This window comes from Protopterus annectens, chromosome 9.part0, assembly GCF_019279795.1.
Source record: "Protopterus annectens isolate FY-2018-M chromosome 9.part0, PAN1.0, whole genome shotgun sequence".
Lineage (NCBI taxonomy): Eukaryota > Metazoa > Chordata > Ceratodontiformes > Protopteridae > Protopterus > Protopterus annectens.
In genome coordinates, this window is record NC_056743.1 from 1,021,767,209 (window position 1) to 1,021,792,901 (window position 25,693).

General features: G+C 42.7%; 1 protein-coding gene across 1 annotated transcript in view; it reads right to left on the reverse strand.

Annotated features, from left to right (window-relative positions):
- Positions 1 to 13,786: 13,786 nt before the first annotated feature.
- Positions 13,787 to 25,693, reverse strand: part of ACVR1B (activin A receptor type 1B) — a gene marked incomplete in the record, with an annotated part of 411,504 nt that continues 399,597 nt past the window's right edge. Inside the window, 2 exon segments of the mRNA XM_044083814.1 lie at positions 13,787 to 14,166; positions 23,888 to 24,018. Of these exon segments, the coding sequence (XP_043939749.1) occupies positions 14,041 to 14,166; positions 23,888 to 24,018 (257 nt within the window).

Below are 25,693 nucleotides of genomic sequence, written 5' to 3' on the forward strand. Positions count from 1 at the left end.
ACATTCAAACATTCTGTAACAGCAGACATAATATCATAATGGCCAATATTTCTGTAGTAGCAGTTCCCAAACCCTCTGCAATAGCTAGGGCCTCACAATGAAATATGGCAGTGCAAAAACTGCATGCTTGCAATAGCCAAAACTGCTCATCGCACCAGCCTACACTTGTAAAAAGAACATCTTTGCTTCACAAAGCTTTACTGAAAATGTTTAATCAGCACATACTCTTGTATTTCAAACCCTGAAGCCATAAAATTTCTAGAGACTAAAATGGTTTAATATCAATACATAATCAGCACCTTTGTATTTCACCTTTGAGGCCATAAAATTATTGGTAGCACAATGGGGATATAGTAAAATCCATAGCTTACAGATACATTTTGGTGGTACAACACCATACGTATTTTTATAATCCTCAGCTTTTAGATTATTTTCACATCTAGCTTACTTGTACAACAAACAGATTTTAGATGCAGATAAGCTTTCCTATTGATTTTAGACATAATTGGTTGCACAATGAACAGATGCAGATAAGCTTCCACTCAGAAATGCAAGTCTTTTGGCAAAATATACATCGCTCCTCCATTCTGTTAGTGGTACTGACAGCAAGCTGTAGGACACAAAAATGTTAGCTTGATATTGTAGTATCTAAATTTTACAAAATGTTCAGGTTTGGTGAAGTACATTTAGTTTCCAGCACATAACAAAATGGTTAGTGTATGGAGTGCCCCTAGTGCATTATCAATATATTAAAAAGGAAGAAAAAGATCAGCAAATAAATCAAAATGTGGATAGTCCAAAGCTGTATTTTTTAAAAATATCTTTATGCATTAAAAAAGTAAAATCAATTGCAGCTTATTTAATATTCTCACAGTACCTTATCAATCAATTTCCAGTGTTTACCATGCAACAGTGTGCAATAATTACAATATGCAAGATGGTGAGGTATTAACAGTATTATTTTACAAATCATTAAAACGTTTAATACAAAAATTAAAATTATACCCTTGAAGAAAGAAAAGTTAAAAGTTATGGCTTCTTAATGTTCTCTGTCAAGTCCATTTCCAACTCATTCTAAATAATAGACAGCTCTCTGCCAATCTACGTGCAATCAAATCAGGCCTACAAGTTGGGTTTCAAATTTTTACTTCTATGTAACTAGGTACAATGCATTTCCTAGCAATACACTACTAGCATGAATATGCATATTTCCTGAAAAATGTTCTTTCTGGACTGCAAAGAAAGACTCCAGCACCTACTATTTTATGCAAGACCAAACATGCAGATCCTTAAATGTATCCTTTCCTAATATGACTGCTAATACACTAAAGAGAAAATACAATGCTTCTGTAAGACCATGCATAAACCAAAGAATAAAAACATGTCTTACTGTTATCAGTTAATGTATGAAAGGACATTTCTTGATGGATCCCTGGTTGTGTACGTTTTCTCCATTGATTAAAACCTGCCAAAACTTAGAAGATTCTGCATTCAGAGGCCTCTACGTACCTGTACTAACACAATGTGGCACAGAATGCTGGCTTCATAACCTCATGTGTTCTCTGAGCCTGCCCCCAATATCACTAGTGAGCACCCACCTGCAAATCAAGCAATATCAGATTTGATAAGTATTAAGCAAGTAATACAAAAGTATGTAAACTAGCTAGCTTACAGAAAATTCCTACCAGCAGAGGCTCAACCATTCATATAGAGGTGAAGGAAGGGTATTCCTGACCCTTCAAAGAGAGCTGGCAGAGAAGATTACAGATCTAAACTGTTAATTATGTTTCAACCTACAGTCCAGGGTTTGATTTTGTCAGCCTCCATTTGCATCCTTTGTGAATATGAGCAAGACATTTAATCAGACAGTGCTCTTTGGTCAATACAAGAAAGAGGCTTCAACTTAGTGGGTTTACTCAGCTAGCAAATTAATAAAAAAGTATCCTGAAGTAGATCAAACAACACAATAAGAAGGCAGCTGTTTTATCTACCATTAAGGACTCTCCTCAATAGGTCTCTGGTTACAATGAACAGCAAGCAGTGGCCAACAGACTGGAATAAGTCAGTCTCTCCCACAAGCAAAGCCCACAAGCAAAGTTCATAATTCTGAACACTTAATTTTGGTTTCTTAAATTAGGCACAAATCCCAGGCTCAGTCAACATTACAATGCCTAGTGAAGGTGGGCAAGGAAGATTAAGCAGCTGTGGTAGATGTCTGCAACAGACACATTCTTAAAGCAAGTATAACTGGCAGACATCCCTCTAGTGGAGTGAACATTTACTGCAGTAATAGCACCAAATGACACAAGAAAAATTAAAGGAATGCAGTTGGCAGTCTACTTAGAAAATTTCTGGCAACAATGAATCCTTCCCTCCCTGGTGCAAATGAGACAAACTATGGGTCTACCTTACTAAATCTGTACATTCATTTCAAGTAACACCTTTCTATTGGTGTGCACTGAGGGTGCAAAAAGCACCCTCTCCCTTGTTTTCTGTCCCTGAACAAAACTCTGAGATGTACAGTTCAGGGATGATTCTGTAACCACCTTTGCAAGAAAGCATGGTTCATCCTGAGAGGCACCTTTTCTCTGTGAAAGGCCCAATATGGATTCCTGAACTTAAGAACCAAAATCTGTGATGGTCACCAGTGAAACTAACTTCCGACGAAATGGACTTCCAACTCTATCAACCTAGCATGCATGTCAACTGCTATGTACCAATCACACTGAAAAGAGAGTTTTTCAAACGGAAACAGAAATGCAGCCTTCCTCTGAGGAACTAGTTGGCCAGCCTGTGCAGGGTTGCAATCCAGACACCTCTGCATGGTCATAATGTCTAGAAACATCAGACACAAGAACCCTGAGTGGTGAATAATGTGGCCCAAATCATACGGATTTCTAAAACATAAGATTGCCCGCAAGTTAAATGAATGGGGTAATACAACAGGGAAGTGCTCTGCCCAAAAGAACAGCAGTTTCCACTTTCAGGCATAGGCCTGGAAAGTGGGATACTTTCTAGTAGCCCCAATAACCTTTGAAACCCACGCTTGTAAACCCACTGGAATTAACAGAATATTAGAATCCAGGCCCTAAGAAGAAACCAACTATCACGCCAGCTATGGGAGACTTCTTTGGCATGGACTTGAAAAGCTTCCTGTGCTGTCCAGGATCTTGAGCCTGAAATAAATTCCTTCTTGGCTATCAAAGGGCGACACAAATAAGCCCTGGTCTTTCCTCACTAAACACTTATTCCAAATTCAGAATGCAACTCAAAAAGTACTTTGTCATCCAAGCCAAATACTTCTGCTTCAACAGAGGACATACCACCTAATCTGTCTTCTTTCAGAGTCTCTTCTCCTCTCTCAAGATTCAATGAAGACTGACCCTCTTTAAAAACTATTATATTTTATAAATATACACACACACACACACATATATATATATATATATATATATATATATATATGTAGGTTTACTATGAAAATGTAAAAGTAACGTTCGGCAACACACAGAAATGTCAAACTGCGGTTGAACTACTTCCGTGCTGCCGAACATTACTTGAGCGAGATGAATAATTTCAGTGAATGCAACCGTGCCTCAATTTTATGAGTACAGATCGCGGTACAGTACGGAGTGGGAAATCTACTCCTTTCCTCACTGTAGTGCGATCTCGGAGTTGGGGGGGTGCAGGGGGGCCTGCCCCCCTGCAAAAAGTACAGCTGTGTGCACTTACCATAAATGTAGATAGAGTGTATTCACTGTTGCAGTCATCACACTTGGGTTATCTGCCCGCAGGAAGCCCTCAACTGGCCCGAATACCAGAGACTTAGTATTTCTGTGTCGGTTGCTGTCACTCCAGGAATGACGTCAGGACATCAGGGGTATAAAAACAGGCAGCTGATGCCATTACAGCAGTTTTTCTTGCCCCAAATGTCAGGAGCCCCCAAAAGGGAGCTAAGCTATGGTGGGAAAATCACCACCAGTAAAAAGTAAATACCAATATCCCTGTAAGGGGAGAGTAATATACACGAAGGGAGCTGGAGGGAGGGAAACCAGGACTGCAACAGTAAATACACTCGAACATCTACATTTATGGTAAGTGTACACAACTGTACTATGTTATTCGTGGTTCACCGTTGCAGTCATCACACTTGGGTTGACTCCCAAAGCTGAAGCAAGGGTGGAGGCAGTCAAGAGTTTGGGCTGGCTAGTATGCCCTGCAGGACTGCTGTTGCAAAACCCGCCCTGGATTTGGAAAATAAAGGCAGGTGGTAATGCTTGGTGAATATGTCTACAGAACTCCAGGTAGCAGCTTCCAGAATGTCCCTGGTAGGGACTCCCCTGAGGAATGCTGTAGAGGTAGAAGTTGCCCAAGTGGAATGTGTCCTGACCTCCTGAGGGGTAGGTTTCCGATGGTGTTTGTAGCAAAAATGGATACAGTGTGCTATCCATTTGGAAAGTGGATGTTTTGAAATGGCCTTGCCCTCTGCCCCTGGTGCAAACACCTCTGGTCAGATTTCCTGAAGGGCTTAGTCATATCCAGGTAGAATCTGAGCTGTCTGTGCAAGTCCAAGGAGAGCAGGATCCTTTCCCCTTTACTCTGAAGATTAGGAAAGAATGCTGGCAAATGGATAGATTGATTGAGAGCCACACTTGACATCACTTTAGGCATAAAGGAAGGATTAGTCCTGAGGGAGACCCTGTCAGCATGAAAAATAAGGAAGGGGTTATCAGCCATGAGTGCTTGTAGCTCAGACACTCTTCTAGCTGAAGTGATGGCCAGAAGTAAGGCTGTTTTCCAAGAGAGGAATTTTAACTCTGCTTATGCTGCAGGCTCAAGGGGGGGGGGTAGTGTGAGCTGTTCCAGTACAAATTTAAGGTCCCAAGCAGGGGTGGGTGCTCTCCTTATGGCCTTAAATTGTTTTCCCCTCTAAGGAACTGTCTGATGAGAGGGTGAGAGAAGAGAGGTGGCTCAGTGTTGTAATGAGCTGAGATGGCAGAGGCATGATTTTAATGGAGGAGAAGGATAGACCTCTGTGGAGTAGATCTGCTAGGTAATCCAGGATTTGAGGTAGGGAGGGCAGTGCTGTGTCCTCTCCTTTAGAGTGAATCCAGGAGCAATACCTTTTCCACTTATCCGCATAGGATTTCCTTGTACTGGGTCTTCTGGCTTCAAGAATGACATCCAGCACCTGCTTGCTTAGGCTGGTCACTAGGGGAGAATTCAAGGAATAAGCCAGGCTGCAAGATTCAGGGTTTGCAGTTGCGGATACAAGATCTGTCCCCCCTGTTGAGTGAAGAGGGTCAGGCTCTGGGGTAGGTGACAGGCTGTGCAGTAGTGGGTACCAGTGCTGGCGTGGCCAGTCTGGGGCAGTCAGGATTGTCCTTGGTCTGTCCTGTCTTATCTTGAGCAATATTCTTGAGAGAAGGGGCAGAGGGGGGACATGCATAGATTGAGAGGTTTACCCACTGGAAGGATAGGGCATCCACTTTCCAGGCCCTGCTGTGAGCTGTCCTGGTGCAGAATTTGCTGAGCTGGTGATTGCAGGGGGAGGCAAAGAGGTCCACTCTGGGGTCCCCCATTTCTGAGTCAGAAGGCTGAAGGTGCCGGCCTCTAATTGCCACTCGTGTGGGTCTAGAAGATTTCTGCTTAAGTCATCTGCCAGTGAGTTTTGTTTGCCTGGCAGGAATTGAGCTTGCAGATGGACCTGCATGTCCAGGGCCATGTTCCACAGGGCCATTGCTAGCCTGCAGAGTGGTTAAAAGTGGGTTCCCCCCTGCTTGTTGATGTATCACATAACTGTGGTGTTCTGTTTTTATTAGCAGGGGTCCTGGTGACAGCAGGGATCTGAAAGCAGTTAGAGCATGCTGGACAGCTAGTATCTGTTTTTGGTTGATGTGCAGATGAATTTGACTTGTGCTCCAGTGGCCCTGAATGCACTTGTCATCCAGGTGTGCCCTCCCAGGTATAGTCTGATGAGTCTGTGGTTACGGTCTGGGTGGCGTGGAGTTGAGTAAAGGGCAGTCAATTGTTGTGGCTGCATGCTACTGCCCACCAAAGAGACAAGGTATGATAGGAATGACAGTTTCCAGGTCCTGAGAATGTTGGCACCAAAGGCTTTTTAAGTACCACTGAAGTTTCCTCATATGCAGTCTGGCATATGGAATTAGTAGAATGCAAGAGGCCATGAACCCTAGGGCCTGCAGGATTTTCCTTGCAGATAGCTGGGTTCTGGTGGCCATTTGAGTGAAGTAGCCTGTCAGATAGGCTTGTTTTTCTGGAATAAGGAATGCCATCTGGGATGCTATGTCTAAGCTTGCCCTCAGGAATACAATTTTTGACTGGGGGCTAGTTTTGATTTCTTTTCATTGATAGTGTACCCCAGGAGGTTAGAAGGTTCTTTACAAATATCAGGTGCTGCAACAGCAATTCCTGATTGTCTGCCTGAATCAGGCAATCAACAAAGTACGGGTAAATTTGAATTTTTCTCTGTCTGCAGTAGGCAATGACTGGAGCCAGGCATTTTGTAAATACTCTGGAAGCAGTGGATAAACCAAAGGGAAGTGCAGAGAACTGACAATGCATAGATCTTGCCCTGAAGCGTAGGTATTTCCTGTATGAGTCCCTGATAGGGATGTGCAGATAGGCTTCTTTTAGGTCTAGGGTGGCTAACCAGGCATCTTTGGCCAGCACAGGAAGCAGCTGCTGAAGGGTGAGCATTTTGAATTTCGGTACCACCAGGAAGGTGTTTAGAATGGAGAGATCTAGGATTGGCCGCAAAGTGCCCTCTTTTCTGGGTACCAAGAAAAGTCTGGAATAGAACCCTTGACCTATCTGTTCTGCAGGAACAGGTTAAATTGCCCTTATGGAGAGCAGGGACTGAACTTGGTTTTGTGCCTCTGCCCATTGGTTTGAAGGTAGATCTGGGAACCCTTTTGGGATTGGCAGGGAGTTGAAATAAAGTTTGTACCCCTGGGATACAATGTTGAGGACCCATCAGTCTTTGGTGATGGAAGTCCAGTTTTCTGCATGACAGACAAGCTTTCCTCCTAGGGGCACGAGAAGTTGGGCAGAGGTGAGGAGAGGAGTTGAGAAGTTATTGTGAATTCTTTCCGTAAGGGGGTGGCTTAGCACTCCCTGTTTTTGAAGTGGAGGCACTCCATTGCTTAGATCTCTGCATACCCTGAGACTGTACTCTGGGGGGGGGGGGTACATTTCCCCTGGGTCTAGTTTGAGATGGCCTTGAGGGGGCTGGAAAGGACCAATGTTTCGAGGGGCAATGCCTATTGAATCTAGGAGGCTGTACTTGCAAGAATTCTTTGACTGTCTGCATAGATTTAGCTTTTTCTTCCATCTTTTTAAGAACCTCTTCTGCTTTGGTGCCAAACACATTAACCTTGTTCAAAGGAGCGTCTAGTAATTTTGATTTGACATGGTCTGGTAAGGTCTGCTCCTTAAGCCAAGCTGCCATGCAAGATGCTTCTAGGGCGTCAAAGCCACATTGCAAAGTATGCTTGCTGACTTGGCTTGCAGAATGCATAAGCTCCTGTAATTCTTTATTTTCTTCACAGTCTGTAAAGGTAGGTAATTATTGCTTAATAAGTTCCATAATATGTTGCTGGTATTTCAGCATGTGAAACTGGCAATTTAATGCCCTAATGGTGAGAGTTGCAGAGGTGTATACTTTTTTACCCCATCTGTCTAAAGCTCTGAAATCCCTGTCCAAAGGGGTGGGATTCTTAGCTGTAGTTGCTTTAGGCCCCTGGGAGATCTCTGGGTCAGAAGTAGGATTTCTGAAAATGAATTTATGAGAGTCAGGAACTCTGTAGTACCGGTTTGGTTTCCTAGGAACAGGGGGTAAAGTATCCGGAGTTAGACTGGATCCCATAAAGAATTCACAATATCTAGAACTGGGGGTGTATTGCTGAAGGTCTATGTTGTGGCAAATCTAGAAATTCTCTGAGTCTCTTTTTGGACTGAGGATAGTCTTGGCATTCCCAGTGGAAATGCTTTCTTAAAGTACGTAAGGTTTCACCAAAAGAAAAATCCTCTGGAGGAGAAGCAGAGGGTATGGATTCCTCTGTATCTGAATCCTCAAGCAGATAAAGGCATATCTTCATAATCAGATACCTCAGAGTCGGTTTGTGTCGAATATCGGTAGTGTGAAGAACTTCCTAAGAAGCCGGTGCTTGCTCAGCATCTCCGGACCCATCCAAGGTAGAGATCTGAGATTCCGTAGTCAAAGAAGAGTCTTGCAGCATACCACACTCCAAACGGGTCTTGGTAGCAGCCTGTGAATCCACTGAAGCGGGCATCAGGGGCTGTGAAAGCGCCTCACTGAGTACCATCGAACTGGCAACTAGTTTAACGGAAGTATCATCAGCAGTTTTGGACCTGTGCGGTCTGTCTCTGTCTTTATCCTTACTTTTTTTGGAAGAACGGCTTACAGAAGCCATTTTGGAATACGGAGGTCGAGAGCGAAAGTATTTAGCGACAATAAGGGCCTGAACCTCCAGTAGATTGATACAATGGGTTCTTTCCAGGGAAAATATGATCTCTGCAGAGTACCAGAGTTTGTGAGCCCTCAAGCTAATAGCCTGCAGCTGAAAGATCCACTGCCAGACTCCTGAAGATTGTAGAACTCCACTTCAAGAGCCTGCATCAAAGGGTTCAACACCCAAAGAAAGTCTACGAGTATGTGGCGGCTCGTTCAGAAGTCAATCATACAAAACAGACCATTGTGATACAGCATCTTCAGGTCTACACACTATAGAAATCCTGCCAGACAATAAGCCTGAAAGGTGCAGCAGAGTCTAAAAGTTTGGAACCTACCTTTGTCATCCACCTCCTCAGTCCTTTACAAGTACAGGAAAGTATGGTGGAGAGATTTTAGCTCTGAGCTGACAAAAATAAAAGTAGAAGAGAATGCCCTCCAATTTATGGTGACCCCATACGGACTGAAACAACGGGTGTTCCCACTGCAGGAAACTCTCTAGGAGTTCCTGGACAAGACTACCAGAAGCCAGGTGTCTAAGTAATGGGAAAACATGGAGATTCTTTAACTGCGAGGCTTTGGCCATTATGGCCAACACTTTGTGCTGGAAATGAAGCTAACTGGGACAACGTCTAAGACACGATGACTGAAACCACTGAATTCCAGAATAGGACAGAACCTACCCATTCATTCAAGCGCCAGAAAAAGGACAGAATAAAACCCCTTCCAAAAAATGGGACTCCTTTTACAGCCTTTTTTACTGTACAATCTGGGCATTTCCTGAATCCTGCTGAGACATACTAATCTGGCAAAGGTGCTCATTCTGGTGAAGGACCACGGATCTTCAAATTGTGCTCAATAGTGACAATATTAAGAGTCTACTGAAGCCTGGTGATAGTTCTCCAAGCTGTGGTGAATTTGAGAACCATAACTTTCAAGGTTAGGACTGCAGCAGAGCAGGCAAGTGGGGTTGCTCCCCTACACAAATCAGCCAGCAATGTCATTTCACAGCCTTCCCAAGATTACAGTAAGGCATTTTCTACTAGTGCTGCCTATGACTGGAAGAGGTGGGTACTAAAATGGGTTATTGAAAAATGCCCTCCACTGAGGTGAAGGCTCGCTTCCTCCATATAAGGTTGTCAACCAGGTCCCTGCACGTGCGGACTGATCAGCATGTCCCCAAAAAAGTGTGCATCGAGTCTTGCTCCTGAGCTTCTCCTTCAGGAACAAAACCTCATCCAGGAGTACACCCACATATGCAGTCCAAACCAAACCATCTCCACAGTCAGAGTTTTGCAGTAGGTTAAAGTTGTAGTCACAGAATCAACCAGCTCTGCCTTGAACCCAGAATCCAGGAGGTCCTCAAGCAAATCAAAGGCTTTCCTAACCAGATGGGTCTGCAAATAGGACAAGTGAGGGGGAAAAAAGGTGATAGCCAGAAGCTCAAGTGTGGCAGGGAGGTAACCTCTTGTCACACATGTATGAAGCTTTATGCTCCTAATCATATAGCACGTTGACAAACTGCTATGGTTTTTGAGACCTACAAAGGACCGGAGACGCTTTATAAACTACTATATCCCACCAAGTAGGGATTGCAGACATTTGTCTTTTGGGGAGTGGGGATAGAATTAGAGTGCTAATACATCTTTAATAAATAGTTCTACAACGGGATAGCCCAGAGCTCCTTGGGCAACTTCCCTAAATGCTTCACAAGATGTTGCTAAAAGTAAGAAATAGAAAGTGAAGACCAGTCCGGTCAAACCTATTCCATATAAGTTAATGGGAGTCATCAGGAGAAAGTGGACCCTGTTCTTGTCTGTCTCAAAGACAACAGTTTTTCATTCCTCTGACATCTCAGGGAAGACCATGTGAGATGGAGTCCTGTACTCCCTAGTTACAGGAATAAGTACATGCTCAGCTTCTCACAGAGGTAAATGTGTAAAAGATGCATGCCAAGTATTGGGGGTCAAGGAACCGAGACTGCACCAGATGAAAGAAGCACATGCTGGAGAAAGGCCTATGCATAACCTAGTACATGCTTCAACCTGTAGTCTCTACGGATACACATCCACCATCTGCACCTCAACCTCCCACCATATCTCAAATATATGCCTACTGTTTAAACCCAGAGATGGGAGTGCTGGTGACTGACTACCAGATAAGACTCTCCTCAGAGACTGTTGGCTTAAGTGGAACAGGAGTGCTGCCCCAGGAGAAGGACCCACAGTCAAAGGTACTAGTGATGCATGACTGGTTGACATGCAGAATAGCTCTTCAGGAGCAAAGCAAGCCAAATCGCTTCTTCCAACATCACCTACAAGTGGAAGGACTCTTGCTCTGACACTTGCAACAATTAGTTACACTGTGCTCCTCCTAGGCATAATAAGGGCAAGAGTCTGGTTTAACTTAAAGAATATACAGACACTTTACATGCTGATGTGTAGGTATGCAAGTGCAGGACTTCACTGACAAGGGTATGAACTGAGCTAGTCAGAGAAAAGAACTGGTGGGATCACACTCACTCAGTAGTCAGTGCCTTACAGCATGCATTGGTGTAGCCACAAGCATGTTCCCAAATGTGGTATCTACCAAGTTTTTTGTTGAACTCTAAATGGAAAAGACAAATCCAAACAACTGCTCATCAAGGGGGGGTCATCTATGTTAGATCATACCATTTCTTCTTCATACTAACAGTTTACTAAACCTCACCTCAGATTTACAAATATTGCTTACTCAACTACAAAGAGTCACTTGTATCATCTGCATGATGAATGATACACTCACCTAATCAGATTTCAAGCCAAAAATGATTAAAGTTCATCAGAATACAATATTCTTTTTTTTTTGCCAAGAACATAACACAAAGGTAATTCACATGTGCTTCTCACCAGTGTTTCACATGCTAGTGTATGTTTAAGGTAAGGTACTACTCCCCATGCCAGTCTATGAGTACTCAGTCTCAGTATAAAGAATTCTACAGCTATTCTGAAGCAGTGGATCCCTAGTGCCAATACATGTGTGTCTGGCCTCTCAAACCCTTTTAATAAGTCATACTCCATACAATACATGTCTAGAGCAGTCTACATGCAGTCTATTAAACTAATCTACACAAACCTGTTGTCCTACTATGTCCCCCTATGTAAACTATCTCTCAATGCAGTGATCACATACAAAGCTCCATATATAGACTAGACTACATGTAACCAGTCTACACACAGTTTCATAGCACTCTACAATGTATTCCCTATGTATACTCACCTAGTTTTCACCACCAGTCAGTCTCTCTATAAATACACAAACATTTACATAGACACACACCTATGCACATTCATTCAACATATGGTCTCCGATGTCAGTCTTGATGCAAAATTTACCTGCACTCAGTTTACTTTACTGTGACATATGCACACTGACGACTCATTTGCCACACTAGTTTACAAAGACCAAGTCTACTGCACTACTCTGCAAACAAACACACACAAACACACATGCACACACAGACACACACTTCTATGCCAATCTACATTCAACCAGACAGTAATGCCTGTCTATACACTCCCAGACAGCATGCCAATTTAATTCAGAACATCTCTTTCTACAGGTATTAAGGCCCCATGCCAGTCTATAAAAACTCAAATACCACACTGGTACACTTTCAATACTGGTCTCTGTGTCACCAATCTCCGATGCAAATTCATAAACAGTCCACAGAAGTTCAATAACTAAGCCAGCTTACACATTCCAAGTATCTGCTGCCAGTCTACATACAACTTGTGTCTCATGATACGTACTTGAACTTCCATGTACAGACTGGTATTCTACACAAACCTAAGAAGATTTAGCTGGTACCCCAAGCCGGTGTTACATACTGTGATTAAATTGGGGTACCATGTCGGTATTCTTGAGGATTTCAAAACAGGACCAGTATGTACACACACTGACGTTAGTATTCCTACCACAATGTCAGTACAGAATCAGCACACCAAAACATGGTCAAACAGAGTTCACTGTATGAGTTCACTCCATTCAGCGCCAATGTATACTGACACCAAACAATGTCAATATACCCCAGGACCACTGTCACATCACACACCAGCTTCTATCACAGTCAGCATGCCCATTTGAAAGGACAGTGTTAGCTTTCATCACACACACACACACACACACACACACACACACACACACACACACACACACACACACCTGTTCACATATGCTAAAGAGTAACCGGGCATACACACTGTCCATACAAAAAGAATACTAGCACGTTTATATGTAAGCATACTATAAACTATGCCAGTACATATAAAGACAGTATTAATGCACACAACAGGTATGGACAATACTGGTCTGAAAAACTCCCAGGTAAGTATCAACATGTGGTTTACAAACTCAGCACTCGGAAATGTGCACTCAAAAGAGTGTGAACAAGCACCACAGGTATACTGTATAGAACAGTACTACTAAATATGTTGTGTCTGTAAAACTTCTGACTGGGAATATCCTTATCGATATGGACAACACTAGTAAAACTGACACATCCACTAGAATGTCAAAGTAAGACAAATTCTAAGAAGCAAGTCATCCTCTCTCCATGCAAGCTGCAATTTACTTGCATGGATTTAGGCCTAAATTGGCTTTTAGTAAATCTGGCAAAGACTTCTAAGACACAAGCCTTTTAAAAAAAATAAATATATATACCCTAGAGAGTAATATGTGCTCTTCTGTACAGCTGACAGTCTAACAAACTGGCTCTGTTCACCAAACTATGCCATTTACACAGATTTTATGCTGACATCAGAAGAAGCTTATCGGCTCACTTAAAATTTCTTTATAAAGTTGGACTGCAGTTAATGAACAATAGAAAACCAGCATGTCCCTGAAATGACTGCTAAAACGAGAGACTTGTCCATAAGGCTTAATCACTTACTGCTTTCTTGCACACAGGCACTTCCAGAGAACTAATTCACCTTTGTGTAGTGCTATGCTACATACAATGGCGTGCAAGCCTCATTTACATTTCAAAGAATTATAATGATGTCCCTGCAGACATTTCAATCCTTAAAGGATGCCCAATGTGTGTCAATGTCAATCTCAGCTCTTGGTTTGTTGCAGAACACACACAGCTTTCCTCAGACTAGCAGCGGGGGGTTCAGGAATCCAGAAGTCTTACCTGTAAACCCTTGCTTGGATTAATCAGTACCCATCAGTGCACATTTTTACAGAAAGTTCCATCGGAAAAAAAAAAAAAAAAAAAGAGTCAAGTAGAGCCACATTATAAAACTGTGCAAGTTACAAAGTTCACCAATTGTTGGCGCTTTAGAGCCTATATTTTAAGCCTAAAACATTCAGTTTCTAGACCAAACCTCAACTGCAGAATATAACATTCTGTCCTCATCAACTCTCACTTCCAGAGAGATGGTATTAACTTTGCTGTACATATTAAGGTGCAGTAATCTGGCAGAAATGTTGAGGTAGGCCTTAGTACATGTTGTCTTTGAAGGCAGGCATGTGTGTCCTTTGGTACCCTTCCAAGTTTCCTGCTTCTAGATCTTGATATCTTCATGTATGCTGAGCTGTGACAGCGTTTTCTTGATGCGCAGTGCTGTTAATCTTGCAGCTCCATTTGAATACCAGCACTCGCGTGTGATCTTCCCAATCACCCTCAGTGCCTAGTGAAAGAAGATATACCAACAATTCAGACTGATGGCACAGATACAATATTGCAGTGTAAACATAGTGAAGTAAATCACAGAAGGATAGTGGCAGAAAAGGAAATACATGTTACAAGGTTTACAGTCACTATTGGGAACTGCATTCGATCAAGAATGACACTGTCGAAATGCAATATTCCAATGAGCAGTTTTGCGAAACCAAATACATTGACTACACCACAATGAATGGGTAGTGTAGTTAAAGTATTTGAGTTCAGAATTTTGAGTGGAGATTGCGGTTCAGTGAGAAACAAGGAATTAACCCATTTCCTCATTGTACTGCAATCTCTGAGTTGGTATATATAATTTGCAGGGAGGAGCAGCCCCCCACATGGAGGGTGCAGGGGTTTTTCCCCCCTGCAAAATAGTAAAATACATGTACTGTTGACTATGGAATGTCACTGTATGGTAAGTTGCATAGCACGGGTGACTGATGTCATCTCTTGCTATGTCAAATGCATTGAACTACTGGTGTAGATGTATTCAGTTTTGAGCTGACCGCAACTTCACTATTCCAGATTCAGGATTTTGGGTCGACCGTGTGACCGGTTGACCTATGCATTTTCAAGGTTTCAACAGTAAACCTTGTTACAATGTAACCTCTCGACATTCAGTTTACTGAGCCTAAAACACTGATTTATTCAAGCATTCATTCAAGTACTCATTTAACTTAGTAGAGAATAAAACTGTCTTCCTTATCCCCATATATAAACTGCATAAGAATGGATCACATCTAACTAAACAATAAAACAAACACATTTACTAGACTTCAAGTGTTCAAATAACTGGCATCAGACTGGTGTGATTTCATTATACCAATAAAAGGTACAGCATGAAACTACTGACATTTCAGTAAATAAAGAATACTTCTATAGTACAACTTGCAAGTGGCAAAGACAAACAAGTAATAAGGAAGACCACGGCTTTTATTATTGTCCATGAATTAACAAATGGACTACATGGCTTCATCATGGCTGACCATTATTACTGAAACTGTGGTCTTTGCACTTGGTTTTACAGCTACATGTTCTTATAAGATTCTACAACACTCAAGCATAAAAATAGCATAGAATAAACGTAAAGATCAGTTCTTAAAATGACTACTTCAACAATGGCACAATAAGTACCGCAGCAGCCATGTCATTTAAAAGGATGTGTGATAAAGTACAAACTGCAGACTCGAACTGTGGTTCACTGAAACAACAGCTATTACACTATTCAGAAGTACCTGCATGTATGTGTGTGATGGTGGGATGCCTTCATCTCTGAAGCTGTGTGACCTCGGAGTTGCTATACTCAAGTTAGAGATATGGTGGTGCAAAAGGGCAAAGCAAAAATAGCTTTTAACAACTTAATAGCCCCAACTTTGCCAATATGATGATTTAACAAGCTTGTTTTGAATACCTTATGTTTGGTAGGTTGTTCATCAATGTTTCACAATGGACTAAGCTTAGTGATGTGCTCTATTTTGACATAACAAGCAATGAATTTTATTTTAATTATTTTACATTTGTTTACTGGGTAAGTCCGACTGGACACATGTCCTTTTTCAGCAGAGGCCCAGGAAGAAAAGCTCCATTACAAAATAGTATAAGAATAAACATAACAGAAATTTAATAAATTACATGGATTTAACATGAACATTAACATACCGATAGTATTTACACAATGCTATTATATGAGGTCCTCAAGTGGAAACATTATCATAGCAAATGATATTACAGTAAACATGCTTTGAGAATTACCATGCAAGTAGATTCAAGGATAAGAGTAGGTCAGAACAGATCAATGATAAGAGTAGGTTAGTAGTATGCAGTGGCTGGCTATCTATACAGAATTCAGTTAGCCTGGAGTACTACAGGTACAAAGCCAAGAGCTGGGCAAGTGTGTAGTAAGTAGCTTTATAAATTGTGCTGTGGAGGAGCTGGAGGTAATGGAGGTTGGTAGTTTATTCCAGATTTTAGGAATAACATTAGAAAAAGAGCGACTCCCCAGATGAGATATTAGCTCTTATGGTATCCAGGAATAGTCTGTTAGGAGAGTGGAGGACTCTAGAAGTGACATGTGGTTGTATAAGAGTTTGGAGAGCAGGGACTTTATCAGGGCGATGAAGGATTTTATGGGCATAGGATAATTATTTAAAGTATAGGAGTTCAGGAAGTTCAAGCCAATTTATTTGTTTAAGAGCAGCACAGTGGTGAGATGTGTGTGCGTCATCAATGGCAAATTTGGCAATTTTGGTTTCCAACTTGTTTAGGTCACTTTTACGGAAGTTGGTCAGAACTGGGGAGGTACACAGAAGAGCTGACAGTAGGTGTGTAGTGTTGGTGGTAACTTTTGTGGCTCTAGTTAGAAATTGTTTATGTCTGTAAAGAAGACCTAGTTTCTTATGAACGTTTTTAATGGTTTGAGCAATATGAACGTCAAATGTTAAGTTATTGTCAATTTCAACGTCAAGCAGTTTAGCAGGGGTGATGATGGTTTTGTTTTTGGATTCTATAGTAAAAGCTGGTAAGGATGGGGGAGATCTAGAGGAATGGAAACAAGTAGTTTTATTTTGTTTGGGTTTAGGATGAGTTGGAAATTGGAGAACCATGTTTCTGCAGACAGGAAGGATTCCTGGGTTCCTGGGTAACAAAATTGAGTTGTAGTGTGGGACCAGAGCATACTAATGTAGAATCATCTGCGTATTAAATAAGAGACACATGAGGAGTGGAAGTGTGAAGATGGTTAGTGAACAGAGAGAAGAGTAGAGGGTCCAAGGATGGAGCCTTGTGAGACGCCTAAGATCACAGGGAGATGAGTAGAAAGTTACTGTCGCCACTGCACAGCTTGTTGACTCCCTGATAAGTAGGTCAAGAACCAAGTGATGGAGGAACTACTGACGTTACAGTCAGACAGCACATTGATTAATTTAGAGTGATTTACCATATCAGGGAAAGTACAGTTGTGTACACTTACCATAAATGTAGATGTTAGAGTGTATTCACTGCTGCAGTCATCACATTTGGGTTATCCCTGCCAGGGTTGCCCTCGGCCAGCCCAAATACCAGAGACTCAGTATTTCTGCGTCAGTTGCTGTCACTTCAGGACTGATGTCAGATCGTCAGTAGTATAAAGTAAGACAGCTGACGCCATTATATCAATTTTTCTTGCCCTAACCTGTCAGGAGCCCACAAGTAGAAGCCAGGTTCTGGTGGAAGAACCCCACCAGTGGAAAATAAATACCAAGATGTACCTTGTAAGGAAAGAGAAGAAAAGGGGATGGAGGGAGGGAAACCAGGACTGCAACAGTGAATACACTTGAACATCTACATTTATGGTAAGTGTACACAACTGTACTATGTTCTTAGTGTTTCACTGTTAGGTTGATTCCCAAAGCTGAGGAAATGGGTGGAGGCAGTCAAGGAAACTAGGGACTGGCTAGGATGCCCTGCAAGACTGCAGAGGCAAACTCTGCCCTGGATTTGGAGAAGAGAGGCAGGTGGTAATGCTTGGTAAAAGTGTGAACAGATGTCCAGGTGGCAGCCTCCAGGATGTCCCTGGTGGGGACTCCTCTGTGGAATGCTGCACACGTGGAGGCTGCTCTGGTGGGGTGTGTCCTGACCCCCTTGGGGGAGGCTTTCCATGTTGTTTGTAGTAGAAATGGATGCAGTGTGCTATCCATTTGGAGATGGTTTGTTTGGAGATGGCTTTGCCTTCTGCCCCTCTGCCCCTGTAGCAAAGCTAACCAGCAATTGATCAGACATTCTGAAGGATTTAGTCTTGTCTAAATAGAATCTGAGCTGTCTGTGCACATCTAAAGAGTGCAGAATCCTCCCCCCCTTATTCTGGGGATTAGGAAAAAAAGGTGGGCAAATGAATGGATTGGTTGACAGCTACACTGGACACCATCTTGGGCATGAAGGATGGGTTAGTTCTGAGGGATACCCTGTCAGCGTGGATGATGATGATGAACAGTTCCACAGCTATCAGCGCTTGCAGCTCAGAAACTCTTCTGGCTGAAGTGATGGTTAGAAGGAATGCTGTCTTCCAGGAGAGAAATTTTAGCTCTGCAGAAGAAGCTGGTTCGAAAGGGGGCAGGGTGAGCTTTTCCAATACAAAGTTAAGGTCCCAAGCTGGTGTTGGTGCCCTTCTGGGTGGCCTCAAATTACTAGCCCCTCTTAGGAACTGTTTGATCAAAGGGTGTGAGGAAAAGGGGCTGCTCAGTGGGAAAATGAGCAGAAATGGCAGAGGCATGAAAATTTATAGAGAAGAAAGAGGTCACTGTGTAGTAGGTCGGCTAAGTAATCCAGGATGAGAGGGAGGGAGAGCTGTGCCGTATAGGTTCCCTTAGCCTGGATCCAGGTGCAGAACCTTTTCCATTTGTCAGCATAACACTTTCTGGTGCTAGGATGTCTGGCCTTATGGATAACATCTAGAATCTGTTTACTGAGGTTGGAAGATTGGTTTGAGGTTTGGGAATAAGCCAAGCTGCCAAATTGAGTGTCTGCAATTGGGGATGCATGAATTCCCCTTCCCTCCGGGTCAGGAGGTTTGGAATCTGAGGAAGATGCCAATGGGGGCAGTGGGGACAGGCTGGGCAGCAAGGGGTACCAGTGCTACTGGGGCCAGTCTGGAGCCATAAGAATGGTCCTTGGTTTTTCCTCCTTTATTTTGAGCAGTAATCTGGGGATGAGAGGTAGTGGAGGAAAGGCATAGACCGATAAATTGATTGTGTACCCTAGGGAGGTTAGTAGGGTCTTTACAAAGACCAGGTGCTTGAGCAACTTTTCCTGGCTGTCTGCCTGAATAAGGCAGTCATCAAAGTATGGGTAAATCTGAATATTTCTTTGTCTGCAAAAGGCAATGGCTGGAGCCAGACATTTTGTGAAAACTCTGGGAGCAGTAGATAAGCCAAAGGGAAGCTCAGAGAACTGAAAGTGTTGAGCTCCTGCCCTGAAACAGAGATATTTCCTGCATGATTACCCGATAGGAATGTGGAGGTAGGCCTCTTTTAGATCTAGGGTGGCTAGTCAAGCATCCTTGGAGAGCATGGGTAGCAGCTACTGGAGGGTGAACATTTTGAATTTTGGGATCACCGGGAAGGTGTTTAGAATGGATAGATCAAGGATGTGGCACCAGGTACCCTCTTTTCTGGGTACCAGAAAGTCTGGAGTAGAAACCTTGCCCTATCTGTTCTGCAGGAATGTGCTCTACTGGCCTCTGGATTTGCTTCTGAGCCTCTGCCCAGTGGTTTGGTGGTAGATCTGGGAACCGTTTTGGGGTTGGAGGGGTGTGGAAGGAAAATGTGTATCCCTGAGACACTATGTTCAGTGCCCAGTGATCATTGGTAATGGTGGCCCAGGTGCTTGCGTGACAGAAGTGTTTTCCTCCTAGGGGTAAGTGAAGGTGGGCAGAGAAAGGGGGTGGGGGAGGTGAGTCATTGTGAGTTCTTACCATAAGGGTGTGGCTTAAAACTCCCTGGTTTTAAAGTGAAGGTAGTCCAATGCTTAGATCTCTGCATTCCCTGTGGCTGCTGTCTGGGTGGTCTGGTTCCCCGGGGCCTAGGCTGGACTGGCTTACTGAGAGCAGGAAAGGACCAGTGTTTTGTGGGACAATGCCTGCTGAACCTAGGTGGCTGGACCTGAAAGAAATCCTAAACTGTTTGTACAGATTTTGCTTTTTCTTCCATCTTTTTTAAGACATCTTCTGCCTTAGTGCCAAATAAGTTATCTTTGTGCAAGGGGCCATCCAACAATTTAGATTTGACATGGTCTGGCAGGGGCTACTCCTTAAGCCATGCATGCCTTCTAATGACAGATCAGTAACTGCTGCCCTGCAAGAAGCTTCTACGGCATCAAAACCACTGTGCAAGATGTGTTTAATTACTTGACTTGCAGAATGCAATAACTCTAGCTTCTGCCCAAGCAGGAAAGGAAGACATTTTTGTTTAAGGAGTTCCAAGGTATGTTGAAATTTCAGCATATGGAACTGACAATTTAGTGCCCTGATAGCAAGAGTAGCTGAGGTGTATACTTTTTTACCCCATCCGTCCAGTGGTTGGGAATCCCTATCTGAGGGAGTGGGATTCTTAGCAGAGTTTGCTTTAATCCCTTTAGGCCCTTGAGAAATTACCTCAGAGTCAGCAGTAGGACTTTTAAAAAGAAATTTGTGCGAGTCAGGGACTCTGTAGAAACCCATCTGGTTTTCTGGGTGCAGGAGGGAGGGTGTCAGGAGTCAAGCTGGATTCCAGGAAAACATCCTGCACAACATCCAGGACTGGGGGATGGCCAAGGGTCTGTGCTGTGGAAGATCTACGAATTATCTTTTTAGACTGAGGGTGGTCTTGACTCTCCCACTGGAAAATACTCCATTAAGGTATGCAGGGTTTCCTCAAAGGAAAAATCTTCTGGGGGAGAGGCTGAAGGAATGGAACCCTCTGCATCAGAATCCTCATAGAGAGTGGTTGCATGTCTTCATATTCAGATGCATCAGATTCATCTGACTCTTGTTCAGACAAAACTACAGGGGATAGATCTCTTTTCCTTTTGGAGGGGGTATCTTGGATTCCCCTGAATAAGGTCTCCTGCCATTTTAAGCATTTGAGACTGAGGCGCCTGAGAGTGGGTCGTCAGTTTCTCGGGTGTGGTTCGTACCCTGGGCCTTAGAAACTCTGTTTTTGAAAGAACGGTAGCCATGAAAGAAGATGTCGGTTTGTGTTGAGAATCGGTAGTGCGAAGGACTTCCCTGGAAGCTGGTGCCTGCTCAGCAGCTCCGGACCCATCCAAGGTAGAGACTACCACAGGATCCTTGGTCGAAGAAGAGTTTTGTGGCATACCAGACTCCAAAAGGGTCTCTGTGGTGGCCTGCGAATCCACAGAAGCGGTCACCAGGAACTGGAAAAGCGCCTCACTGACGACTAGCTTAACAGAAGTGTCATCGGTAGGTTTGGACCTGTGCAGTCTGTCTCTGTCTTTATCTTTATGTTTTTCGGAAGATCTGTTGTCGGATGGCTTACCGAAGCCACATCAGAATTCGAGGACTGTAAGCGAAAACATCTGGCAACAATAAGGACCCGACGATGGATAGTTCTGGCGTTGAACAAAGCACAGAAGCGACAAAGGGGGACGTTGTGGTCTGGGCCTAAACAAGTGACGCAGTAAGAATGGAAGTCTCGGTGCGGTACTTGCTTTCCACAGGCGAGACAATTAACTTTTTCTGACATTGGTTAGTGCAAGAAAAAAGGATCCCCAATGGGGTACTTAGCTTTAGAAGAATTCAACTTCAATTCGGTAGATGAAAACTCAGGTAGCGACCATCCGGCACTCATGCAAACTGCTTCTGCTTTGGGCTCCACGGCAAGAAAGACTAATGTAATGGCGTCAGCTGACTTACTTTATACTACTGACAACCGGACGTCAGTCCTGAAGTGACAGCAACCAACGTAGAACTACTAAGTCTCTGGGATTCGGGCTGGCCGAGGGTTACCCTGGCAGGGACAACCTAAATGTGATGACTGCAACAGTGAAACACGAAGAACATCTTGGACAAATCCAGAATACAGCAGATACATACTGTCCTTGATTTTTAAGGTGGTTCACTGTATTAGTAAAGGCCATTAGAGTTGTGGAAGTGCTGTGAAACGGGTGAAAACCATGTTGTGTATTTGATATTAGTTTGTGTACGCGAAGGAAGTCTATGAGCTGGGTATGGATGACTCTCTCAAGGATTTTGGATAATGGTGACAGGATGGTAATTGGTCGCTAATTAGTAAATTCTGTAAAACTGCCACCCCTCTGTGTAGAGGAATAATATGGGAGATCTTCCAGATGGTAGGAACTATGGCCTCAGATATAGATCTATTAATGAGTATGGCTACTGGGTAAGCAACTGCATCTGCTGTGATTTTCAGGAAGTCAGCAGGTAGGTACCTGCTAAGTAAGTTTTTGGAGTAGTTTTATTATGGTATCAACAGACACTGGTTGAAGTGTAAATTGGTTAGGGCAGATATGTGAGGTGTTACTTGATTGGGGAGGAAGAGGAACAAAGTTGTTAGAAAAGTTTAGGGAATTTGTAAGAGCTTGGATTGTATCAGTAAAGTATCTATTAAATTGGGTTGCTACATTGTCAGATGAGGAGGTAGGTGTAGTGGTGGGGGTAGTTATTTTTCCTGGTAAAATAATATTATTAACAGCTGCCCAAATTTGTTGAGGGATATTCTGGTGTTTAACTTGAATATTGTGATAATAGTTTATTTTATCAAGTTTTACAAGCTTTTTAGCGTTGTTTCCACGTTCAATGAAAGTTTGCCTGTTGGTTTGATTATTATGCTTATGGAATTGTTCCCAGGCTTTATCTCTTGCATTGAGTAAGACTCTACAATCTTTGCTTAGCCAGGGAGCTAACTTAGCTTTCACTCTAATGGTTTGGGGGGGGGGTGCATGACAATTTAATATATCTAAGAAGGTAGTACTAAAGGAGTGAACAGCTTACTCAAGGGGTAGATGTCCGAGTGTTTCCCAGATGCATTGTTTAGAGAAGAGATCAAATTAATTGGGTTAAAGGTATTTTTATTTCTGATTGCATGAAAAATGGTGTGATTTTTTTTTTGTTGAGTACAGGTACGTAGTAGAAAGGTAGGCAGATGGTCACTCAGACCATCAGGAAGACAACCAACTTGAAAACAGAGGGAGGGATTACTCACAAGAGTCCAGTCCAGGATAGACTGCCGTTTAGAGCATCTGTCAGTCCTTGTGGGGGATGTGATTAGCTGGATGAACCCATGTAAGTTAATATGGGTGGTTGGATTCTGAGCGGAACAATCTAGCCAGTCAACATTAAAGTCACCCATCAGGATAGTTTCCTGTGGATGAGTGCTGGATGTCTAGTATAGCATGCGCTCCAGGGTGGGGATATTATTTCCTGGTGGAATATAGCTACCTATGATGTTAATGTGTTTTTTGGGGTTAAGTGTTAGCTTTGCAAAAATTACTTCTGCGTTTTCAAAGTCAGGGGTTTTGGGTTCAAGACAATCCAACGTTAGGTAGTCTTTGAATAATATAGCTATCCCCCACCCCTTTTGGTTTTCCTATCTTTATGAAGATTATTATATCCTGGAGCTGCAATTTCATTACTGCTATTATTGGGTTTTAGCATGTCTCAGTTAATACCACAATGTCTGGAGAGTAATGGGCTAGTAAGGCATACAGTTCATGACCTTTATTTCCTATACTCCTGACATTTATGTTAAGGAGGAGAAGTGAAGACTTATTTCTACTGTGTATTAACTCAATTTTGAATGTATTATGGATGATGTTCGAGTTAGGTGACGAGTGGGACCAGGATTAGGATGGACGGCTCCTGAGCGGTTTAACTGTTTTATGAGGTAGAGAAGGAGTTTGGTGAACTTGGTACTGTATTTTAGTGTACTTGAGACTGATTTGGGAGATATTAGCTTGGAGTTATAAATCTCATCTTTAAAGCAGATCAGGACCACTCATCTGCATGTTTCCCTACCTACTTGAGAAGCAGTAGACTCAGTTAATCTACAGCCACTTCCTTCCACCTGCACAAGAGCTGGCTTAATCTAGCACACCTGCGCTTTACTACTCAGTATTCTCTACATGTTTGTATTTTTCACACATAATCTGGAGACACACAACAGCCTCACATGTTAAAAATGAAAGCCTGTGTTTACCTCATAACTTTGCCACCAATTGGGAATGCTAGGTCTTAGCCTCTGGTCACAAACAACTTTCCTCATTTCCTCTATGGAGGGATCAGAAGGCACAAGGTCATAATATGGAAGCTGATACTCTTCATGGATTCCTAAGAAAAAAAAAGCACTGAGAGTTAATTGTGCAGCACAAAATATAATACTATCATTTTCTTGAATAATTGACTATTATACGTAAAGTAAATATATATGGTCAGCGTAAAATAACCCCAGGCAGCAAGCTCTGAACTGTTATGCCCAGGCTAAAAACTAACAGATATGACTAAATGCGGTGCATACTACGGAAAATACCATTTTGTCAACGGACTGCTTAAGCAGACAAATGAATCATCTTCATAAACAGAAAAAAATCTCTCGGGTTTTACAACTTTTTTTTCTTCAATGGAAGATTCTGAAACTGGATCTGTTCTTTAACTTATCAAATGTCAAACATCCACAGTCCAGGTACCAACCACACAGACAATGTAAACTACCCTGTACAGGCTTGCCTTACAATGGAAAAAATAATTCCTATATATATTTTTACTAATTCTCATCCTGTATAAAATGAAAGTTATGTACTTATCATAACACTAGATCTTTGTCCCTCTCAGTCTGTTTTAAGGTGGAGCCACACTGGCGACACTTTCAGAGCTTCTCCAGCACTTGAGCTTTTCCTCTCCCATAATGGTAAGTGCTAAGAATTCTCCTCAGACTGTACTGGATCCTGAGAGTAGATGGGAATTACCATAGCAGAAGGGAACACCAGGATGACAGGGCAAAAAAACAAATGAGACATGACAATTTGGAAAGGGGATGGAGGGAGGGTTGTCGTGACAGAGGGGAGACAAGGACCTAATGTTATGGTAAGTACATAACTTTCGCAGTATATGCTGTCTCCTCTGTCCGTCTCTACTACTGTAACAGATTCCTCAGCCACTATGATTCCTGGGTGGCATTACTGCAAGATACCTGTGAGAATGGTGGAAAATCAAAGTCTACCCTGGATCTGCAAATAACAGCATGTTTATAATGCTTGAAAAAAGTTGGCATTGTAGACCATCATGCAGTTCCACAAATATCATCCACTGATGAGTATTTGAAGAAGGCAACAGAGGTAGAACCAAATCTATTGGAATGCACTCTTGGTTTGGTTGACCAGACAAGGCATGTGAACTATAGAAAGAGGTAATACAATCTGAAAGCAATCCATTCAATGTGACTTTAGAAACATCTGACCCCAATTTGGCTTTAGAAAATGACAGAAAGAGCCGATCATCTTTATGAAAAGTGTTTTTGCCATATAAATAAAATCGTAGCTGGCAGTGTACATCTGAAGTATGTAAGGTGCATCCTACTAGTTAGAATAGTTGGGGAAAACAAGACAGGCCAATGAACAGCTTGATTCCTGGCTGATTTGGGAGCCCTTTAGGGTACAAAAGGAGGATTAGTAACTCTGTCTTTGAACATCAAATAATGCAGAAGGAAGAGGAGCAGACAAGGGATCTAGTTTCTTGTCAATTGCCCCAAAAGAAAGCTTTTTCCATTTGCTTTTACATTTTTCCCGAAGGGGAAAGCTACAGAAATGCAGATAAAATATGAACCACCTGGGATGGTAATGAGGGATCCACAGCTGATGAATCTGAAAACCACACTCCTGGAGTCCATGATCTGGCCAGATGAACGAGTCAGAGTTGATCCCAGTCATGAGTGGTTGGTGTAGACATCACCTTGCTCTAAGGATTTTGGAGTTGAGTGGAACACAGAAACTGCCAAACTCAAAGACTA